The sequence below is a fragment of the Clytia hemisphaerica genome, unplaced genomic scaffold, assembly GCF_902728285.1.
Source record: "Clytia hemisphaerica strain Z4C2 unplaced genomic scaffold, Clytia hemisphaerica genome assembly, whole genome shotgun sequence".
NCBI lineage: Eukaryota > Metazoa > Cnidaria > Hydrozoa > Leptothecata > Clytiidae > Clytia > Clytia hemisphaerica.
Window position 1 is genome coordinate 116022 of NW_027103247.1, and position 22390 is coordinate 138411.

The 22390-nt window shown below is 35.6% G+C and overlaps 4 protein-coding genes and 1 long non-coding RNA gene across 5 annotated transcripts; 2 read left to right on the forward strand and 3 right to left on the reverse strand.

Moving 5' to 3' along the window:
• Nucleotides 1-3850: 3850 nt before the first annotated feature.
• LOC136811438 (uncharacterized) lies at nt 3851-4291 on the reverse strand. The gene has a single exon (XM_067068081.1). The coding sequence runs from the start codon at nt 4289-4291 to the stop codon at nt 3851-3853; it is 441 nt and encodes a 146-aa protein (XP_066924182.1).
• Nucleotides 4292-8040: 3749 nt separating this feature from the next.
• Nucleotides 8041-10699, reverse strand: LOC136813852 (uncharacterized). Its single transcript, XM_067070380.1, has 3 exons — nt 9647-10699; nt 9457-9555; nt 8041-9368 (listed from the first exon to the last, which is right to left on the reverse strand). Exons 1-3 carry the CDS (start codon nt 10623-10625, stop codon nt 8212-8214), a joined length of 2235 nt encoding a protein of 744 aa, XP_066926481.1. The 5' UTR covers nt 10626-10699; the 3' UTR covers nt 8041-8211.
• A 5513-nt stretch (nt 10700-16212) lies between these two features.
• On the forward strand, nt 16213-17442 carry LOC136811535 (uncharacterized). Its single transcript, XM_067068188.1, has one exon. The coding sequence runs from the start codon at nt 16213-16215 to the stop codon at nt 17440-17442; it is 1230 nt and encodes a 409-aa protein (XP_066924289.1).
• A 1426-nt stretch (nt 17443-18868) lies between these two features.
• LOC136811630 (uncharacterized protein F54H12.2-like) lies at nt 18869-20182 on the forward strand. The gene has a single exon (XM_067068290.1). The coding sequence runs from the start codon at nt 18869-18871 to the stop codon at nt 20180-20182; it is 1314 nt and encodes a 437-aa protein (XP_066924391.1).
• Nucleotides 20183-21057: 875 nt separating this feature from the next.
• On the reverse strand, nt 21058-21431 carry LOC136813944 (uncharacterized). Its single transcript, XR_010847572.1, has 2 exons — nt 21323-21431; nt 21058-21172 (listed from the first exon to the last, which is right to left on the reverse strand). It is a non-coding gene; the product is annotated as an uncharacterized lncRNA (long non-coding RNA).
• Nucleotides 21432-22390: the final 959 nt, after the last annotated feature.

Below are 22390 nucleotides of genomic sequence, written 5' to 3' on the forward strand. Positions count from 1 at the left end.
GCATTCTTTGTATAAAAACTTTGGCTTTAACTTTCAAGTCCTCGAAAAGTAACGTAGAACGAGCAATCCTGAGAAGTTCACCAACAAAAGAAGAATAAAAAATCGATTCTGGCAAGTTGCTATCTTTATGTGGCATTCGGACTATGGAAAAAGGAAATGCATCCCGTTTATCAAACAACTTATAAATAAATATATATATAATATAAATATATCCAATCCCAGTTCCTTCTCTTCTAGTATGCTTTCTTCAACGTTGTGGCAGAAACGTGTCAAAGGTGTGGCAACTTTGTCTAGTAGAAAGTATACTTCTTTTCTCATTGTAATTTTAGTTTCTTCGGCTGGTTCCGTGGTTTTTACGTTTTAGTTTATTTTATATTATTGCGCGCGTTTTATACTTTCAATAAACACATCTTTTTACTATCTTTTATCTGTGGTGGTGTTTAATTAACACTGCTTGGCCTACCTACACAACCCTATTTCCATCATATAGGAGGATATTTTCGTAAAAGGCCGAAATCCTGTGTAGGTCGAAAACTGAGGAACAGATAATGTGTTTTATTGAAATATTTTTTGACTCATATTGAGTTACCTCATTCCATCTTAACTCATATTGAGTTACTTTCTTCCTTAAAGTCATTTTAGATCACTAGTTTTACATTGACGGATTTCTATGTCATCATATTTTCCTTTTCTACTCCAACCTGATTGATTTTCTGTGAATGTTCATTCTAGATTTTTGTTGTATTTGTATTGTCTTTTTGTTTTGTGGGTTTTTGTCTTTATTGTTTCTATTTTGAGTAGTTGAAGGTTTTATACTTCTAGACTATATATATATAGTATGAAAATATAAATGTTTTCTCTTGTCAGACCTACAAACAACAAAGAGTGGCCGAATTCTTTTTCCTCTTAGAGAGACGATGTTACAATGAGAAGGTAGCAAATCTTCTCTGGGTCCCTCTGTCTTTATCCTGGCTTGGGACAGGCTGACTGTCATTTAAGACAGTCAGGCGACATTACCCCAGCGGCCTGTACAAGATGACAACAAAATCCAGGTAGACTGACAGGAGAAGAAAACAAAAAATGAATCAACAAAGGTGTACATATAAGGACGAAATGCATATGCTGCTCTGCCACCCAAATCTCCTGAAAGAAGATAGTTGGACAGAAATTCTTTGAATTTCTTCACATATATATAAATTGTATATATATACATATATATATGTATATATATACATATATATATAAATTTTACCAAATACTATCATAGCACTATAAGGGAGTGAATCACTCCAATCATCGTAAATATTTCAAAAAACATATAACTATTTTCTGTCTGGTGCTCGATTGCACAGACCATCAATTGACAATCCACTTGATTCAACAACTTGATCTAATAAAGTCTTACAAGGCCTTCCACGTTTTGTATAATTGTCACAGTTGAAGGCAAGCATTTTTACTGATCGGTCAAGGGGCATTCTAATTACATGTTTCATATAATTCTGTTGTTGTTTTCGAATAAAACAAGACACATCAACACTTCCTCAGAGATTGTGGAGTTGTTCATTACTAATACGATAACGGTAGTCATTCTCACTTTCATTGACGAAACGAAAACCTCCTCGAACGATACGTCTGAGGAAACCACGGTAGGTTACATCAAGGCGTTCCATTTTGGCTTTGTTGACATTCCAGTTTTGGCAAGCGTTGGTCAGCGTACTACGAACAAAAATTTCCAGAAATTTGACTCTTGTTCTTAAATTGATTCTCATGTTCTGAAGAAGATTGCTCATGTCAGTGAATTTACTGACTGCCAATTGAATCGGGTTATTTATTTCAGGATCTCCTGTGTTAGGTTGATCACAGTGAATGTGGGCACCAAGGTAAACGAAATTCTCAACATTTTTTAGACTGTTGTTTCTTAAGCTGAGAATAGACTTTGGGTATTGGTTCTGCAAGTGGTTAAGAACCATGGATTCAGTTTTTAGAACATTGATTTTGAGTCCGAAATTTGTGAATGTGATGTCTAAAATTTCTGTTGCTTTTTGAAGGTCAGGACTGGTAAGGAGGAATAAGATTAGATCATCTGCGTATCCATTCCATGGGAGCGTCTTTGTACCGTACATTGTAACGTTATTTCTTCTCATTTCTATTTCTAGACGTTCATTCCGGCTGATAGCTCTAGGGTTTATTCGGTAAGAATGTTCATAGAATCCAACATTTTCATTTTCGCATTTATCGACGAAGATGCGCATTACGTAATCAATGTATAGATTAAAGAGAAGGGGGCTTTCGGGGCCACCCTGCCTCACACCAAAAGTGGTAGCAAAGGTACTGTTGGCTTCAGGGTATGTTAGCGAAGTATTTTCATAGAGTTTTTGTCGGGGAATCGTAATTTGATAGACTGGAATAGCCAGGATCTGGGAATGTGATCATATGCAGCTGTAAGGTCTACAAATAGTAGGTAGAGTGGCTGTTGTTTTCTGTCAGTGATCTGTTAAATTCTTTTCAGTAAGAATATTCCATCGGTGGTTCCTCGGTTTTGTCTGAAACCGTTTTGTTGGTCGGTAAGTTGGGTATTGTACCAGGGCTGAAGACGCTCGAGGATAATGTTAACGAGTAGTTTGCAAAGTGTTGAGCCGATGCTTAATCCACGGTATTTGGATGGGTCGCTTTTGGATCCTTTCTTCTTCCACAACGTTTTAAGGCGTGAGTTACCCCACGATCCTGGGATATTCAATTCATTCCAAACGTTAAGGGATATTTTGTGCAATATGCGGTGCAAAGCTGGTTCCTTGTAAAATTTGAGAAGCTCTGCATCAATGTCATTATTAGCTTTGTTTTTTTTTTTTAATTTTGATGTGTTTTTTGATTTCTTCCATTGAAGGTGGGTTGTCATTGATGGGACACATCCTCGATTTTTCCCTTAACTCGTGGATGAAGGTGGGTAGGTCAGTTCTAGTTCGGCGGGTTCATGTAACTCTGAAGGATGATCTGGGTTGAAGTGACATTTAAAATGTTCTAAAAGTTTTCGAGGTTGACAGCTGCTGGGAATGGGCTTTAGTGTTGTGTTCTGATTCTTAGCACGGTGGAAAAGTTTTTCTAGTTTTCTGTTGACAGCTAATTGATTAATTTGTTCGGCCTCTTGTTTAAGGTATTTGTTTTTAAGATAACGAAGTCGGATTTTCTTTTTGGTAGCTTTTATAGTTTTTTGATCGGAATTTCGTAGCATAAGATCATCTTTCAGTTTATCTGAAGCTTTTCATCACTATGCCACGGTTGGTAGATTTTTGGATTTCTGATTACTGGTATGTTGTTTGATGCAGCCTCATTAATAGATTTCAAGAGTTTATCATTTAATGATGTGTTATCGTTTTCCAGTTCAATCGCATTAAGGTTTTCGGTAGTTGTATTTTTGAATCTTGTAAGTGTTTCGGCATTAGTCAGAGATGAGTAGTCGAGGCGTTTTGGTTGTACTGTCTTGTTTTTTTTTATGTACAGTGCTAGTTTTGCACAAGGTGTTTTAAACGTTGCAATAACCACAGTCGATGGTCACTGTCAAAGTCATAGCTATTGTATACTCTACAGTTCGTTATGTATTGTCTAAGCCAGTTACAAGATAGGACGAAATCGTAAATCTTTTTGGTGGTGCCGTCTGGTGGTTGCCAGGTTACCCTTGGACACGTTTTGTGGGTAAACCAGGTATTGATGACGGGAAGTTTTTTAGTATTGAACAGTTCATGAAACCTTTCGCCATTATTATTAACGACAAGGTCATTGATAATTACATGTTCTCGGAGTGATGAATTGTGCCATGCAACCGACGACGTAGCATTGAAATCTCCGATACAAATTATCTTCGATTATTGTCTGTAATAAGTTGTTTTCTCAAAGTAGTGTAAAATATGTCCTTACTTGACGTTGTGCTGTCTTCCGTTGGTGCGTAGCAATTCACTATTCTAATTGAGCAACCGTACAAATTAATGTCTGCAGCAATAAGTCTTGCATTTATGCATTTGATTTCTTCAACAATAATGTAACTATCGACTTTGATCACGATTCCTACTCCATTTTGTCGTTTCGAGGAGTGTCCTGACCAGTAAACTTCATACGTTTTATCTAGTTCCTGAATTTTTATTAATGCCGATCCCGTTTTGATACGACGGACTTCTTGAAGTCCGCATACAGATAGCTTAGCTTTATCGATTTCTTTAATTACTTTCTCAAGTTTCTCGTCTTCTCTAGCTGTGCGTACGTTTATCGTTCCGGGCTTCCGTTCGTGAAATTGTTTCATGCTTGAAATATTGATGATGATGTTCAACCAGGTGATTGGGGCGTGCAAGGTCAATGCTCTCGTCCCAAGACAAATAAAATCAACTCATTCCATTTGTCACGAGTGCAAGTCCATGGGTGTTGACATCAGTTGTTATTTTTATCTGAAAGACAAAGTGCCTTGCTCCAACTTCCCTGGGGTATCCGGCTTTTAGTGGCCGGGTTTCCCCCAGATTTATGTGAAGAGTGAAGATTGCACCCATAGACTTATTCATTAATTCTTGATGGAGTGAATTTTTTTATCTGTCTTTTATTTATTCTTTTATATCCTCCACCCAAATAAACGGATTTTTCCTGGGAGGGCCAATCGTTCCTCATCTTCTTGAGGATGGATGTTCTTATAATATTATTCTAATAAAAAAGAGTGTATTCATATAAAATGGTACAGAAAAGAAGAAGCAATGAAAAATGAAATTGGTAAAATGTGTCTGTGTCTTTTGGTGGTTCAAAGCAGTTATCCAGTTCTTATTATGGTTTTCATTGGCAACAGTCCTGATTGGAAATGTGTTTCTAACAATACAGAATGTAATATGACTGTCATTTTCCCGAAAACTGATAAACGAAGATGTGATATGGATCGAACAGCTTGGGAATATACCAAAGATGAAACATCAATCATTCTCCATCGTTGGAAGAAACAACATTAGTAATTGTGATCTTAAGAGCAGTTAGTGAAATGAATTGAATCACAAAGTGCTCAAGAGAATTTGAAAGAATTCGATCCAAGTATCGAGAAAGAACAACTACAATCATGGCAAAATGTTTGAGACAAAGGGGATTTTCCTGCGAAATTTTAAACACCACAAATGTCTTTTAAGCGTGTTAAACTACAGCTGGAAAGTAGAGTTTTGTCTCTGAGTTTTAACATGAGACTAAAGGACTTAAGGATCTCAGGATTTAAAAGCTCAAATTTGCTCGAATAAGGCTTGGAATATAGTCTAGAAGTCACCGAACCCTCCAAAATCGAAATATCCAACGAAAGAAAGTGGAAGTACTAAAATAGCAATTCTCGCAAGAACTGTAAATTTTGAAAAACGTTGAAATACACTAAAATCTCAATATATTTTGACCATGATTGCAGCTCACAATTGTTACACACGATGTTTCATGCTTCTGTAATCTTTAAGCAATGTAGTGTATTGTAGATATCATTGCCCCCGCAGGAGCGTAGCGACGAGGAGGCACTCATAGTTTCACGCATAGATATTGGACTGGAATCTCGAAATTTTGTTGCGCGTTTGTTTTGTCGCCCAAGCATCCCCGTAGTTAGTCTCTTCCGTAAATGTCCGGGACGGTAGTATACATATTTTCATATTACGTTATATGCTATTACCATTATTACATATTACAATTTTAGTTTTGATTTAACTTTGAAAAGCTGAAGCGAGTGTTATAATAGATGCAAATCATAACAGTGTTAGGCTACGTCATACCTTCCTTCGTTTCGAGCGTAAAACTCCTACTCTTCGGGCTATGAGCACTGCTCTTGTTTTGAATATTGAAATTCTCCAGATAAATCGCATGCGCACTGAGGTTTTAATGAAACAATAGAGAGTTTCGAAACCTAAGCCAATCAGCTGTGTTTTAAACATTCTTTTATTTAAAATCTCTATTGATAAACATCTTTTGTGAATGTTGTCTATTATGTTTAAACCTATTAATAGGCAATTCCCGGTGGGGGTCACTAGTGGCCGCCTATAGCAGTGCCTATAGACCAAGAGTAAGGCCTAAAAGCCTGGATCTGTCTATTGTGTAGACTAAACAGTGTATGATATAACACGAATTACAATATTACTTGTGCAAATCAAAACAAACAAAATGGCAGACTGGTTATGATGATGAGCAGTTTCATTGACTGGAAAAATAGACAGGCTACTGGAAAAAGTGTTTTGTATGTCAAATTGTGTTTCTTGTCTTTGAAACTGAATAATAACTACTGTAATTTAGTCAGAATTTCATTTCAGCAATGATTTCAATTCTTTTTCAGGAATCTTTAAAGAAATTTGCTCAAGTTTTCAAATGTACATTTGATATTTTTGTTCAAACTCTAATTTATCTTTGTCTTTTATTTTATTAATAACTACCTTTATTGTTTATAGAGCTTCTCGAGTTTTAAATACCATCAGATGGTCGTAACTCGAGAAAGTCCTTCTTAACTTAGTAAAACAAGATACCGGCAAAGTACAAAAAAGTTGAATGTATGCATATGTAAAGTTGAATCCAAAAGTGGTTGAATGAATGTTGAATGTCAATCAATGTAAACAGACTTTTTCTGGGGGTCTTCAAAATAGATTTACCTCACTTAGAGTTTTTTCACTGTTTTTTCAGTGTGGTAAATCTATTTCAAAAACCTGCAAAAAGTTTGTTTACATTCGTTTAACTTTACATGCGCACATTCAACTTTTTCATGCAGTTGTGATAGCCTAAATAACTTACGCTCCAGTGGTTTGGTGAAATAGCTCCAATTCTGGCTTTCCAAGTTAGGATGGACCTTCCCGAAGGCATTTAACGGTGGTTAGACTAGGTACACAGACAGTCATACAGAAACACCATAAAGTGAAAGTATATATAGCTATAAACTCAAAAAGTCTAGCTTCCTGAATAAGGCACGTCTCTTCATTGTCTGCACTGCGATCATCCTAATGGCTTCAATCCTTTCAGCTTGGAGAAAAGATTGCATCATGAAAAAGTACTATGCACTTGAAAAAAAATTTAGGCGCATTTCAACTTTTCTTGACTGCACGTCTTAATGGACCACAATGGCATTCCTTTATTTTTCTTTTGACCAATAAAATAGAAGATTTTGTTTGAGAAGTGCAATCACAGCGTACGCAAGTGGAGGCCGGGCCTTAACTAGGATTGGTTTCTATTTCACCCTATGTAAGAAATTTTTTTAATATATTTTTGAGAAGCTTTTTCAATTTTCCTTAAATTTTATTAAATTATCAAGCTTCGAATTCTTCAAGTATTTTGTTAATGGAATATAATTTTTTTTTTCAAGCAAATGCCTCAATCAATCAACCAATCAATCAATCAATCAATCAATCAATCAATATTAGACCTTTTTTCAAAGAGGCCACCCTGTTGAATAATTATGTAGTCCAGCAGAAAAACAATGATAAAACCATGCATAATTATTACAATATGCATGATACAGTAATTATGCATGGCTCTATCATTGTTTTTATGGCTGGACTACATAATCATTCAACAGGACGTCCTCTTTGAAAAAAGGTCTAATAAATCAATCAATTATTCCTGATTATTTTTTAATGTTTTAATCTTTAATGCATTAATGCTTTATAAGTGCTTGACATGATCTTTATGTGGGGGCATTTAGTGAAAGCTATGACTAGTTTTAGTAAAGAGCATCATTCTAAGAGGGTCGTTGCACATCATCCAGCCATTTATCTACAAATTCTATTGGTCGAGTCAACACTCACAATTTGGATCAACTGAAAAACTTTACAATTGACTCTTCAGAATATATTCAATTTGGAATAAGAAAGGATGATAACAACTACAGTTATATTGTCAAAGTAGAATTCAATCGAGAACGTGCGATTTTCAGTTTGTCATTTTACATAATTGAAGGAGTGTTCAGAAATAGAATTTATCTATTCCCAGCTGAAGTCATGAAGCTTTTGAAATACATGAATTCAAGATTTGAATTTTCAGAAGTGGAAAGATTGAGATTAGAAACGAAAGAAATGGTGAATGAAGAAGCTATTGATTTTTCAAAAGACGATTTCTTTTAACTTAAACAAGTTCCATATGATGCGGAAAAATATAATAATGTAATAAATGCATCATGTGAATGTAATATTTAAAATATATAAAAATGTAATATTTAAGATGTAATAAAATAAAATAAAAAGTATATCAATTTACATTCTCTTCCATCTCTTCCATGTTTTTGTAATGCCCATAAGGGCGTGTGCTTATACCATCAGATAAAATAAATCTTTTATCATCATATGGACATAACGATATCTTGTTCTGTTGTACAGTAAACATGACATGACCATAGGAACGTATACTGTTCATTAAATGTAAAAATTCAGTATTTCTAAATAAAGCCTCTCGGTAATTGGAATGACAAATTTCCTTTTTCACAACACCCTTTTTCACTCCTTTTGCTCGTTTAACGTTAAAGTCTTTTGACCGATCGACCAAGATAGAATACATCTTAGCTCGTAAACCAACAAACTCTAAGATGGGGGATGCATGCATCTCGTCTTTCATTTTACCAATCCGCTTTTTATTTTGTAATGAAAAACATTGATGATTTCGTGGATAATCCGAAAAGTCGAAGAGATGCTTATCCTCGTTCATGTCAGCGTACAAATCTTCACATTCGATTGAATAAAGAAGGCTGTCCGTATCAGTAAAAAGTAACTTAGATTGGTCACCAGGATACTTTGTCTTCACATACCCATAATGGAAGTCGTACATCAAATGTTTTGCGAGGTCTAACACAGCTACACCCGTGTAGATTGGTCTGTTCAACTTGATAGTTGTTTTGATACGTTCAACAGCAACCAAATCTTCATGAAAAATGGTACATCTTTTGAAGGATGGTTGCGCCGTGAATTTCCGTAAAGATTCTTCGTTATTAACAAGATTAATGTTTCTTCGATTTCGCATATTCTCCATGGTTTTCCCAAACATTGAATTGTTCATGAGTTTAAAGAAGTCCTTTTCAAACTCATTTCTTGCTTGTGACCGTTTCAACGTATTAAAGTCGATATAGGGTTTTAACCACGGAGACTGAGCGAATTTAAGACAGCGATGAATTTTTGTTAGTCTCATACCTAACTGACAATAAAGTTTTAAATTACGATAATGTAGTACGTACGATTCCTTGTTTCTCAGATTAGGTATGAGTTTGGTCGTAGATGGTAGTATGGTGTAGCTGTCTCCTCGCAATGCTTCAGCAATCTTCAAGTGTGTTGACGATAACTCATCAGGTTGAACGATCATCCGTTCCGGTGCCAAAGGGTAATCAGAATGCGAGTCGTGTAATTCTTGAGGGTATTCTATAATGAAAAAAGATAAAGAAAGATCAACAACAATAATAACAATAGCATTAGATATCATGAAATGATTGATATCATGTTAACATACCTAGATCAACTTCCATAATGTAACCAATGTCATCATCATCCTTAGCGTCATCAACGTTGAGAGCAGAAATTTCATCAGCTGTCATCCATGTAAAATCACCTTTAGAAAACAAGAATCAAATTTCAAAAAATAATATTATAATCATGATCATACATAAAAGAACAACTTTAACAAACGAATTAAACCATACCAATGGGTAGATACTGAGACATAGCCCATCCATAAAGATTGTTGGCATCCCAATACATTAAATGTCTCGTCGGCTGCGTGTCATCATACCCTGGCTTTGATGGTAAATTTGACTTTGCGTATCGATGCGTAATCGTGGATACCCCTCCTCGTATAGCGGTTTCACAAAACAGATACATGTCAATGTCCGTCATTAACTCCAACTCTACCTTAGTCATCTTTAAAGCGGATTCGAAACTCAAACCAGGAGCTGTGAAACATCGGGCAGGATCAATACCATAATATCTTAGACATGTTGATCGGAACGTTTCAAAGACATCTGCCAAAAGGAGAACATCAGTCAACAGATAGAAATCATGATAATGACGCATATTTCGCATGTGCATAGAATGAAATATGAGTTGTGCACGTGCATAATCATCGTCGGACACAGTTGAATCGGTTAGAGTGGAGTAAAATTGATCTTGTGATGGTAATTCTTCAGCTTCAAAGTCACTCCACTCTTTAAAAAACTCATACGGATAAATTCCTTTCGTGGTCATATATGATTTAACCTCAGAAGCACGCACCTCTTGTGCTTGCGTTAATATTGGAGGTGTATAGGGTGGTTCGTCACGATAGTCGGGAATGTTGCTTATATTGAAGCGATCAACCTCTTGGTCGTCACCAAAATCGTCAAGATCTGTCGGAAGACTGTTGACTATGTTGTTGGTTTCATCGGGGTCAATCCGTTCAGATACGAGATTTTTAATGTACTTTTCACATTCAGGAAACGTGTCAAGATTTTTGGATAACCTATCCAAAGACGAAAACAGGAACTGAAAACTGTCAATGAAACGTAAACCACCAATGGAAAAAGAAATATACTTTTCAGTGTTCGTCGGAGTGACAATTATTTCTCCATGTCTTTGTTTTACAGCCGACATTATCAAATGTGCATCATACGTTTTTAAATTGTGAAAAACCACTGGTATCTTCATTTGCTCAGTATGAATTTCTTATAAAGAGAGTGTGAAAGAGTCGTATGAAAACGAAAATAAAAAATCATCTGGGTATTACCAGATAATAACAATGATACATACCATTGTAAGTGCCATCAAGATGATTATGATCTTTGACTTTCCAACCAAACGTAATCGGATCATCACAAATGTGACATTTCGGGTTATTTGAATAAAAATAATTCTTTTCCTCGCGTGTTAAGGGATGCATAGGTGTCTGACGAAATAACCACTTGCGGAGTATCTTCTCCTCTCGCAAAAGCATATCAATAAAGATTTCAGCAGCATTTTCTCCGAAATAAAGTTTAGGATCTGAATAGTACCGTTTATCAGTACTGACAATGTGATACGCAAAACTACAAGCACGCTGTTCCTGATATTTATTTGCCCATGAAGTCTTTAATCTCGCACTTGCTTCCTCATCTTCTTCGTGTCGTTCTACACCCGGATGGTTTTTAGTCGGAATATAAAAATCAGCAGTAGATGTTGGTACCAACATACTTTCAAAATCACAATAAATGACAAAAGGACAAGGTAGTTGATATTCAGTTTTGGTAAATCGTAAAACATTACTGTCTTCTTTCGGCAGTTCAGCATGCTGAGGTTGATGTGTATGACATAGTTTTGAATGACTGATCAATGTATTTCATTTTCGAAACCATGCATACAATGAAAACAAAAATGCTTCTTTCCATGATGATGAGAAAGTTGACGAGTTAGCATTGAACTAACATTAGTAATAAGTACATAGTGCGATTGTTCATTACTTGAAAAAAGGAGCAAATTAATCTGAATATGACCTAAAGATTTGGTTGATCTTCGAAAGTAAATCTTTTCCTCTTCCTCGTCCCATCCAAACACATTAATAGCCACCGTAGGGTTTTGTCTTTCAAATCGATCAAGTTGCTTAACAGGTGTCGGAAATGAAATATTGTTCATATCCAAATCGAAATCTTGTTCATAATCTTGATATTGATACTTTTGAACACGACTTCGATTATTCGGAAAATTGTACAGATGCGCCAAAATACTCCATAGAAAACATTTATCATCAAAAGTGTTCTTGACGTTGACAAAACATTTCTTGGACTTGAGTCCCTTCGGTAGAGGTAGATAAGATGACGCACGTAAAGGATCATAAGCAATCAAACCTAATAAAAAAAAAAAAAAAAAAAAAAAAAAAAAAATTATAGTATAAGAGTATAAGAGGCAAAAAAAAATATGTAAGCAAACAAATAAAAGAAACAGAAACTTACTCATATCAAGGGAAATAAGACAATCGATCACCCAGCCACTACCATTTCGTTGAAATTCTTCAATTTCATGCCATAATTGTTGATGTGCTATTTCAATGTGTCGCGAAATGTCATGTAAATTGTCATTATTAAGGGCTCTGACCATAGTGAATTTTTCATAATTGCCGTGTTTAAAATGTGTTTTCTGACTGATGTAACCAACAAAACTATGGCATGTTATACATTTTCAGTTAGACAAACTATTCCTGAATCTGAAAATTCAAAAATTGCATCGAAAAATTTTGATGAAGAAGAAAATGAAGACTTTTGCGAGGAAGAGTATTTCAACTTTGAAGAGCTTAGTTTCGGCGAAGAAAAAACATTTTGAAAATTTTTTCGCAGTAGATGGTGTATCTTTTACTGAATAATAAAAATTTTTGCGGAAAATTTTTGTAAATACTTCTTTGTCTCGAAATCTTGAAAATAGTGGTTTTTCATCAATTTTTCATCTGGATTTCGCTCAAAAAAACAGTCATAACTTTTGACATATTTTTTTAGAAAAATTTTCCGCAAAATTTAAAATAGTTCAATTCTTTGCGGACAGTTTGAAAAAACTTCGAAACAAAAAGGTTAATTACCCATTAAAACTTAGCACTTTTTATAAAAGAAGGTGATGCAACATATTATTAACGTCTTTTTAAAGTTCATAACGTCATTTTTGCAATTAAGTTCTTAATTACTCTTAAGGGATTTGATTAAAAAGGAATTTATAAAGGCAATTCTTTGTTAAAAGTGTTAAAGAATCTAAAATATAACTTTCATGTTCAGATACTAAAATCAATTTTACGATTATGGTCAGAGCCCTTAATTGTAAAGACTTCAGAGCGAAAAACGGCTGGCGGTTCGGTTAAAACATCAGTTTGGTTGAGCTTGTGAAAAGTTGCTACAACTGAAAAATAGTATTTCCAAGCTTTAGTTCGAGATTCGGCGAGTTTTCTATCGAGCTCTGCCTTGTGAAAGTTGCAAACGTTTTTCAAACGTTCAGAAAAGTTAGCTTGTACAGATTGATCAAACTTCTTTTTATATGTTACAATCTTTCCATTGAATGCACTCGCATGTACAGTCGGAATTTCCCAATATTCGGCATGAATTTCACCATAATTCGAAGTACTTCCACCATCTTGAACTAAAATATTCCTGTGTGATGATGATGGCGGTGGTGTTAGTTGACGCGTATTGGCTTTTTTTGATGAAGTTGGAGCAACAATATCATCAGTACGCAATCGCTTCCGACAAGTATTTTCATGAAGTTTACAATTTTTCTTCGTGGTAAAACAACGAAAACAAGACATACAAGAAAACTCTTTATCTGTATCCAGTCTATTGCAATTTTTCTTGTGTCTTTTCAAATGATCTTCGGAGAAACACGGATATTTACATTTCTTACATACAAGAGTAGTACAGCACGCGTTGATATCAGATGCATCTTTTATATGGAAATCAATTTCATCCTCATCATAAGCAGCATTATCATCATCATCATCATCATCATTAAAATCATATAGTTCTTCTACTTCCATATTGCTTAGAAAATCCATCATATTCATGACACTAAAATTCGGAATAATTTCAACATCATTTTCTCGACCAGATAAAGATAGTTGTTCTTCGGAGACCACTGCTTCTTCAGGTATCTCAATATCCTCCAACAAAATAGTTATCAAGTCATCAAGAGAATCTGATGATGAAGACATATTATGTCTCAAAAACAAAGTATAAGGTATGCAAAGATGCAAGCTCAAATACGTCACTCTACTGCTGCTGCTGCTACCAGGCTCTTCAAAAAAATTAAACAAAATGTTCAAGATCACATCAAACCCTAAGTTATACTTTCCTCTGAAAAGAAATTGAATAATAAACAAACTATTTTGAATAAGATGAATAGTGAATTATATTCAACCATGGTATTTTATTGTTTATTCAAATGAAAATTTGAAAGTAACTATATAAATGATCAGTATGATTTGTTCATTTATGATCTCGAAAACGGTTAAAATGAATCAAAGCATTGAAAAGAATTCATTTCAATCCAGTTCAAAATGGAGCTAAGTCATCCGTTTAGTATGATTGTTGCTGGAAGCAGAAAATCCGGTAAGACCGTATTCACGAAACACATTCTTCAGCATGGTAAAAATCTGATTAAACCAGCAATGCCAAAACGCATCATGTGGGTGTATGCGAAACACCAACCTGACCTACTCGAAGAACTCATGAACATTGATAAAAATATCGAGTACGTAGATGGTATTCCACATGACCTGGAAAGCACATTCGATCGAAACATCATGAATTTGATCATTTTGGATGACATGATGGACGAGGCTAGCAAGGACGAAAGAATTTCTCAGCTTTTCACACGCGGAAGACACGATAACCTTTCAGTTATTTATCTCACCCAAAATCTCTTTCATAAAAATCAAAGAAATATTAGTTTAAACTCTGACTATATCGTGGTGTTTAAGAACCCTAGAGATGCTTCTCAGATTGTCAATTTAGCGAGACAAGTTATGCCAGGTAATACAAAGTTTTTTGTTTGGGCATATCGCGATGCGACAAAGAAACCCTTCACATACCTTTTCTTAGACGTCACACCAACAAGAGATGATCGTTTCAGAGTCAGCAGTAATATTTTCCCTCATGAACATCCACAGATTATGTATATTCCAAAAGGTATATAAAATGAATACACTCAAATCAATATCTCGCATTTTTGTCTTGACAGTTCACAAGTCAAGTCATTCTCATCGTTGTTTGGTAGACTGTTGACAACTCACAGATGTAGAGTAATTATGACAAGAAGAGTGCTGAAAAACAGTGATTATTTGAAATTGTTGCAGTGTTCATCAAAGCAGGATCGAATTCGCTTGCTGACAGGTGCAAAAAGTGAGCAAATCAACGCCATTTGTGACTGCATCAAAAATATACTTTTGGGTAATATCGAAATCACTCACTCACAAAAGAAAAAGCTTCTTCCTAAGAAGACCCTACTCAGAAAGCTCGCGGACAAGAAAACAAAAACTAAAGATCGCAAGAAACTGCTCATTCAGCAAGGCGGATCTGCTTTACTACCTATTCTACTTACCACCGTAGGTAGCGAACTGGTATCGTCAATACTACCAAAGATATTCCCGGGATGATCCCATTTGGAAAAAAATACGTTGTCATCACCGAAAAGGAATACAACATACTCAAAGATGCTAACAACAAGAACCAAAACCATCATAATAGCGTTTTGGATAGTGGTGATCATAGTGATTCGCGATTAAATACCAATGCCCCTGAAATTTTAAATCCAGAAAAGGTAGAGTTATTCAAAGCCGAAGCCAAAATGAAAGATGTATGGGACAAGTACAACATGTCAACTGATGAAAAAATTCGAAATTTCACCGAACAATTGAACAATCTTCAATCTAGATACGAGTCTCTAACAAAACCAAAACCTGTTGAGATTGTTTTAAACAAGAGCAACAACAAGAACAACAACAAGAACAACAACAGCAGCAGTCTGAATCCTCAAACATCATCATCATCATCGCCGTCTACAGCACTCGACGAATTGAATATTATAGAGACCAATATTCTCAAAGGTCTACCCAAAACGAGTAAGACAAACGCACGGTTGATTATAGAACAGTTGAAAAAACACCCTGATATTATACGATGGGAAGCAAACGGTGACGTTTACTTTAAAAATTCGCGTATACCAAACACAAACTTTACAGACCTGCTGACTAACTCTGTTACGAATAGAGAGAGTTTATCCATTCCCATAATGGCACAGTCTGTTTTTACAAAGGCATTGTCAGATGCAAATGTAGCGGATACTTGGATTAAAAATAAGGAGCAAAAAAGGCTTTTGCAGACCTACAAAGGTCTACGCAATGAAAATCCATTTTCTCCTTCAGTAATAAAGTTACGTCGTGAATTTAGCAAAGATGGTGGTGGTGATGGTGGTCGTGCTGGATATGACTTTGATGACCAATATTCACATCCTAAGATAAAAAGACCCAAAAAGTGGGCCTCTTCAACCTAATGATTTATTACTTGTTAAATATATAATGTTTTATTATTCGCAAAGAAAATATAATATAAAAGAAAATCTATCAGACTTTTTGTTCATTTGGTTTCGTAAGTGTGCTTGAGATGAGATCGCATCATCGACATCATGTGTAGTACGCCTCTCGCTTTAAGACTTCGAGATTTTTTCAAAAGATTTCGATGCATGATAGCTTGTTGCGGTTCTGGTATAACTATTGAAAATTCTCAAATTGATGGCAAGCCGAAAAAGAAAGCAGTCAACAATCAATAGTGAAAGCAATGATCGCGGTAGTGACTTCGTTCATAATCAAAGTACTGATGATGATGATCGAATACTTTATAAACTGTATTATTCTCTCGCTTCTCCAGCTTCTTTTTCCGGACTGGAGAAATTGTATAGAGAGGCTCGTAAGAATAGTGCTACGATATCAAGATCCAAAGTTAAGAGATGGTTGAGCTCACAATTGACTTATACTATTCACAGACCCGTGAGTAGACTTCGATTCGCGACGAGACCGGTTGTCGTTTACGACATTGATGAGCAATGGCAAATGGATTTGGTAGATTTAACCAAGTTGTCTAGGTACAACTCAGGTTTCAAATACCTTCTCACGTGTATTGATGTTTTGAGTAAATTCGCTTTCGTTCAGCCTCTAAAAACAAAAACTGGAAAAGAGCTGAATGTTGTTATGGAAAGAATGTTTCAACAACGCAAACCCAAACTCATTCACACCGATCAAGGTACAGAGTTTTTAAATACCCACGTGAAACGACTACTGAAAGAACACGGTGGCATCAAGTTGTTTTTCACGTATAGTGAAAGAAAAGCCAGCATTGTAGAGAGATTTAATCGCACCTTTAAAAACTTGATGTTCAAATACTTTACAAAGTATAATACTTATCGTTATATTGACGTCTTACAGGACATGGTTGAGAGATACAACAACTCTTATCATCGTTCCATCAAAATGAATCCTAGTGAGGTGACAAAAGAGAATGCTCCTCTAGCATGGGTGAACCTATACGAGAAAAGACTAAATAGCGGAAAAAGACAAGCGGAAGCTCGTCGTCGTCGCCGTCATAATCGTGTTTTGAAAATTGGACAGCATGTGCGAATAAGTATCGAAAGGACAGTCTTTCAAAAGCGATATGAACAATCATGGACAGAGGAGATTTTCATTATTACCCATGTTCTCGGCGGCAACGGTAGTCGAAGTCCGATAGTGTATAAATTGAAAGATCAAGCTGATGAGCCTTTAAAAGGAGTGTTTTATAGAGACGAATTGCAAACGGTGACTGAACCTCGAACGTATAGGATTGAAAAGATTTTGCGCAAAAAGAAGAACACGAGAGATGGTACGATATCTTATCTCGTAAAGTGGAAAGGATATTCTAACAAGTTTAACAGCTACGTATCAGAAAAGGATATTGAAGCTATTGGTGGTGGTGGTGAAATTATTTAATCATAATGGAAAAGTTTTACTTGGTTTTACCTAGCAATAGCTCTATGAAACTGTATCCTGAAAATACACTCGCTAATTTCAAAGTTAGTCTATCACAACCGATCATGTTAAATGATCCCGACAAATGGGAAGTTGGACTTGCTGAAATTCGATTTCCAAATTCTTGGTACAATATTGATGAGGGAAAAAACTATTTTGAAAAGGACATTATTAATCCGACCAAAGAAGAGGTCAGTGGAATGTTTACGAATGAAAAGGGGAATATCGAAATGATCGCTCGGTTAGATGATAATGAAAAGACTGAAGTTGCATCTCCTGTAAATCTACCACTGTCATCAGCAGCATCGATTGAAGCATCAGAACCTCCCAAGAAAAAGACTAAAGATTGGCAACTCATTTCTCTTGTGTATCGTACGAGAATAACCTTACCTGCTGGACATTATGATAGCGCCAAGGACATTATCAATCCTCTCAACAAGAGCCAAAAGGGTATATTTCGCCCATTTCATTTCGAATATGATTCAGTCACAAAAAGAACTAAAGTCGATTTAAAAAATAATTGCGTGATTCGATGGCAAAATTCTGACATTGCTAGATGTTTGGGATTTTTCCCTAATGGAGTTATCAAGAAGGAAGGAAAGACTATTTCACCTACTCTTTCGAGTGTACAAGACACAATTAGTTCAATATACGTATATACGGACATTATTGAAAATCAACACGCTGGTGATGTGAAAGTTCCCTTATTGAGGATCATTCCTGTAACACAACCTAATGGTAAAGTGTGTTATGAAAAATATGACAAACCCTATTTTTTTCCTGTCAATCGAGGACATATCGAAAAGATTAGCATCAATATAAGAGATGACACGGGTGAATTGGTACCATTTCAATCTGGTAAGGTGGTGGTGACGTTGCTATTCAAGCGAAAGTTGGCAAAGTTTTATGATTAAGTCATCGTCATCATCAATATGAAACGACTGTCTGCACCTCATTGGCAGTATGGTGGAACATCTATGCCCGCGTTTCATGGTGCATCGATTCAAAGAGGTCATGGTGCTATTGGCGGTATATTCAAAGGTTTGGCAAGATCTTATGCACCCGTCTTGAAAAGAACTCTGTTGACGGCAGGAAAGCAAGCGTTGCGAGCTATCCCTCAAGTTATCAAGGATGTGCGTCGAGGCAAGTCTCTCAAGAGATCGATTAAAGACAGGTCGTTACAAAGCATCAAATCCTTTGGGAGAACGTTCAAAAAGGAGCTAAATTCTCCTGCTGCCAAAGCTGCTCGTGTGAAAGCTAATCAGAGAGCACATAAAAGACGGCTACAGGAAATAAATCGTGCTATTCGCGACGGAACACTCAAACGTAGAGGTGGTCCTCTGAAAATTGCACCTTCAAAGCGAAAACGAAAAGACATTTTTTCTTGATGGATGACGAAAAAGATTATCAATCAGCTCATCAAGAGTGTGCTTTGTCTGATACAGACGTATTTACACCAGCTTTCGTTCAGACTGATATTAAACAGGGTGTTTATGAGGATGTTTATCCAATTTCTAAATTGAATGATAATGGACCTGTGGAATTTGTTGTGGAAAATGCGAGTGAGATGTTTCTCGATTTGGCTAATACTTATTTCAAATTTTCTTTAAAAATCGTGAAAGCGGATGGGGCAGATCTTGAGGAAGATGAAAAAGTTGCTCCTGTAAACTACATCTTTGGTGCTTTAGCGAGTCAGGTGGATGTGTCACTTGGTGGTGTCAGTGTTTCAACATCACACAACAACTATGCCTATCGCGCCTATGAGGAAGCACTACTAAACTATGCTAGAGATGCTAAGAAATCGCAGCTCACTATGGGGCTTTACGCTAAAGATCAGCACGGAAAATGTGCTGCACATGACCCCGATCAGAACACTACATTGAAACAAAGACAAGAATTTTTTGCTGAAAGCAAAGTGGTTGATCTCATTGGAAAAATTCACTCGGACATTTTCAATCAAGGAAAATTGATTTTGAATGGGTTGACGCTTAAAGTCACCTTGTTGAGAAATAAACCAGAGTTTATGCTTTTGTCTCCCGTTGCCAACGCTGACTATAAAGTCGTTATTACGGAGGCTATTATGTGTTTGAGAAAAGTACAACTAACCCCGCATAAATTTGAAGAAATTCAACGACGTTTGGAAAAAGAACAAGCGAATTATCCGTTGGATAGAATTGATATTCGTACACATTCAGCTGCTACTGGTTTGTCATCTTTTGTTTGGCATAATGCTTATCAGGGGCAAATGCCTAGTAAAATTGTTGTCGGTGTCGTTGACAATTCCTCTTACGTGGGAAATTACAAAGAAAATCCGTTTAACTTTGCTCATCACTCTATTCGAAAGGTGGGTGTGTTTATCAATGGCGAGTCGCTACCCGGAAAACCTATCAGTGTAAACTTTACGAATGGTCAATACTTGGAAGGTTACAAAAGTTTATTTGATATTGCTGGTACGTTTGGTGCTGATGATGGGTCAGATATCACGAGAATAGACTATAAAAATGGCTACGCTTTGTTTGGTTTTGATATTTCTCAATCGCTCTGTAGAGGAGGACATCAGCAACCTAAACGTAGAGGTACCTTGAAAATCGAGTTGGAATTTCACCAAGCGTTGGCAAAAACTGCTACAGTAATTGTGTACTCACAATTTGAAAATACCATTTCTATTGATAAATACAGAAATGTCATCAAAGATTACTAAAGGATAATGAATACGAATGAACTTAGATGTATTTTGACCAAAGACCCTGTGACGAGAAGACATTTGCGAGATGTTTTTGCTTTGGATCAATTTAAAGAGTTTGTCAAAGAAAACTCGCTTCTTGATGGACTATATATAGTGAATGATCAACCTATTCATAAACTTGGCAACCATTGGCTCTTAGTTTTTATTGCTAAACGAAAAGTTGTATTTTTTGACAGTTTTGGAAGAGCTCCTCATTACTACAATATAACATTTGATAAACAGACTGAAATCGAAAGAAATCCTGTTCAACTACAGTCATTATTCTCAAAAGTTTGCGGTGGATATGTCATTTATTTTGCTACTCAATTGTGCCGTGGTAAAAGATTGTCTGACATTGTAAAAAATTTGATAGAACCGACCTATCTGCAAATGATCAAAAGATAGGACACTTTTTGTTAAAATATTTCCCAGGACATGGTAGTTTTTAGTAGTAAATGTTCAATTTATTGTATACGTTCATTTATTTGTATTTATTCTGTTATTCTAAAATAATGTATAAAGAAATTTTCTTTCAAATATTCAAACCAATTTTTATCTCTTGAAAATTGTTCCTTGTTTTGAAGATGTCTCTTAAACTTTGCCGTTGATTGCCTGTTGAATTCCTCGATATCCATTTCATTCCACATGTGTTCAAACAGTTTTATTGTCGTATTGATAATGTGTTCTTTACATAAGACATGATGTTTTTGTGCTCCTCCTTCTTGGCATCCTTTGCACATTTCATTGACTGTCTCTGTTAAAGCATTGATCATCCTTTCGGTGGTTTTATCGACAATTTCCATGAGATATTCTTCTCTTTCAATGAAGAACTTTGTTGCTTCTTTTTCCTCATCTGCTTTCAAATTTTGATCAATGTCCGATTGTGAGAGTGGTTGTGATCCAGAAGAAAAATCCATAATTTGCAAATATATTTGATTGCGGGAAGTAGTTGTTTCTGTGAAGAGTCTTAAAGAAATAAAGTAGTTCTCTATGAGTTCTAGAATATATGCTACTTTTCTTGCCCTACATTATTCATCAGCTATTATTGAAAAAAGACCCATACATATTTTAGATTGCGATAGATGTAGTATCAAGAAATAAGTGTGAAAAACATACCTATTAGCCTTGATAATTTCGAATCCAGTCTTCTAACAACTGATCGTCAGGCATTTCAATTATGTTCTCATGCTTTACTTTCTTTGGTTGTGCTGGTGATGGTGTCGGTTCTTGTAGTTTGACTGGCAGTGGTGGTGTTTTTGAGGGGCTCCGTGAATGTGAGTCGTCGCTTTGAATTCTTTTTCTTCTTTTTATGGTGAATTGAATTTTTGATGACGATGATGATGAAGAAGAATTTGATGAATCAGAAGAATCTGTTGAATCTGAAGAATCTGATGAATCTGAAGAATCTGAAGAATCTGAAGAATCCGATTCGATGATTAATTCTTCTTCTTCCTCGCCACTTGAAAGAACGATCAAATCAAAAATTCTTGAAGAGTTTTCCATTTTAATTTTAGTTAGCTTGCCTTCTTAATAAAACTTCAAAACGTATTTAAAAAATTCGATGAATGTAATTATTCTTTTTGTTTTGATTTGATTTAAAAACTATCGCTGCAATTTTTCTTTTTCATCTTATTCACTCATGCGTATAATAATACAACCGAACAAAAAATATAACAAACAATCATTAAGCATTTCAAATGAATAATTTTTCTTTCTTAATACAAAGAGATACGTCGTGATAAATTCTATTTTAAAATTTTTGATTGTAAAATCTTCTTTTTCAATTCATTTACCCAGTGTTCATCATTTAAAAGTTCTTTTTTGCTCATATATATTTTATCGTCTGGATGGTTTTTCAAACGACACCTACGATTTGCTTCTTCTTCGTCAACCACTTTGATGAGGTTCGAGAATGCATCCTCTAAAAATTCTTTTGCTTCTGTCATCAGACAATAGTGATCTCGTTGGCTTGGGTAATCTTCCAAACATCCCTCACACATTTCTTTTTTCACGTCAAAAACTTTATTATTCATTTGTTCCAAAAACATCAGAATCATGTCATCTTTGTATTTCAATTGTTCTTTTCCTGATCTGATTTCATCTTTCTTGATTGTAGTTTCTGGTGGGGCTTGCATACCAGCAGTCGATGATGTTGATGATGTTGCTGATTCTTTCTTCTTCTTC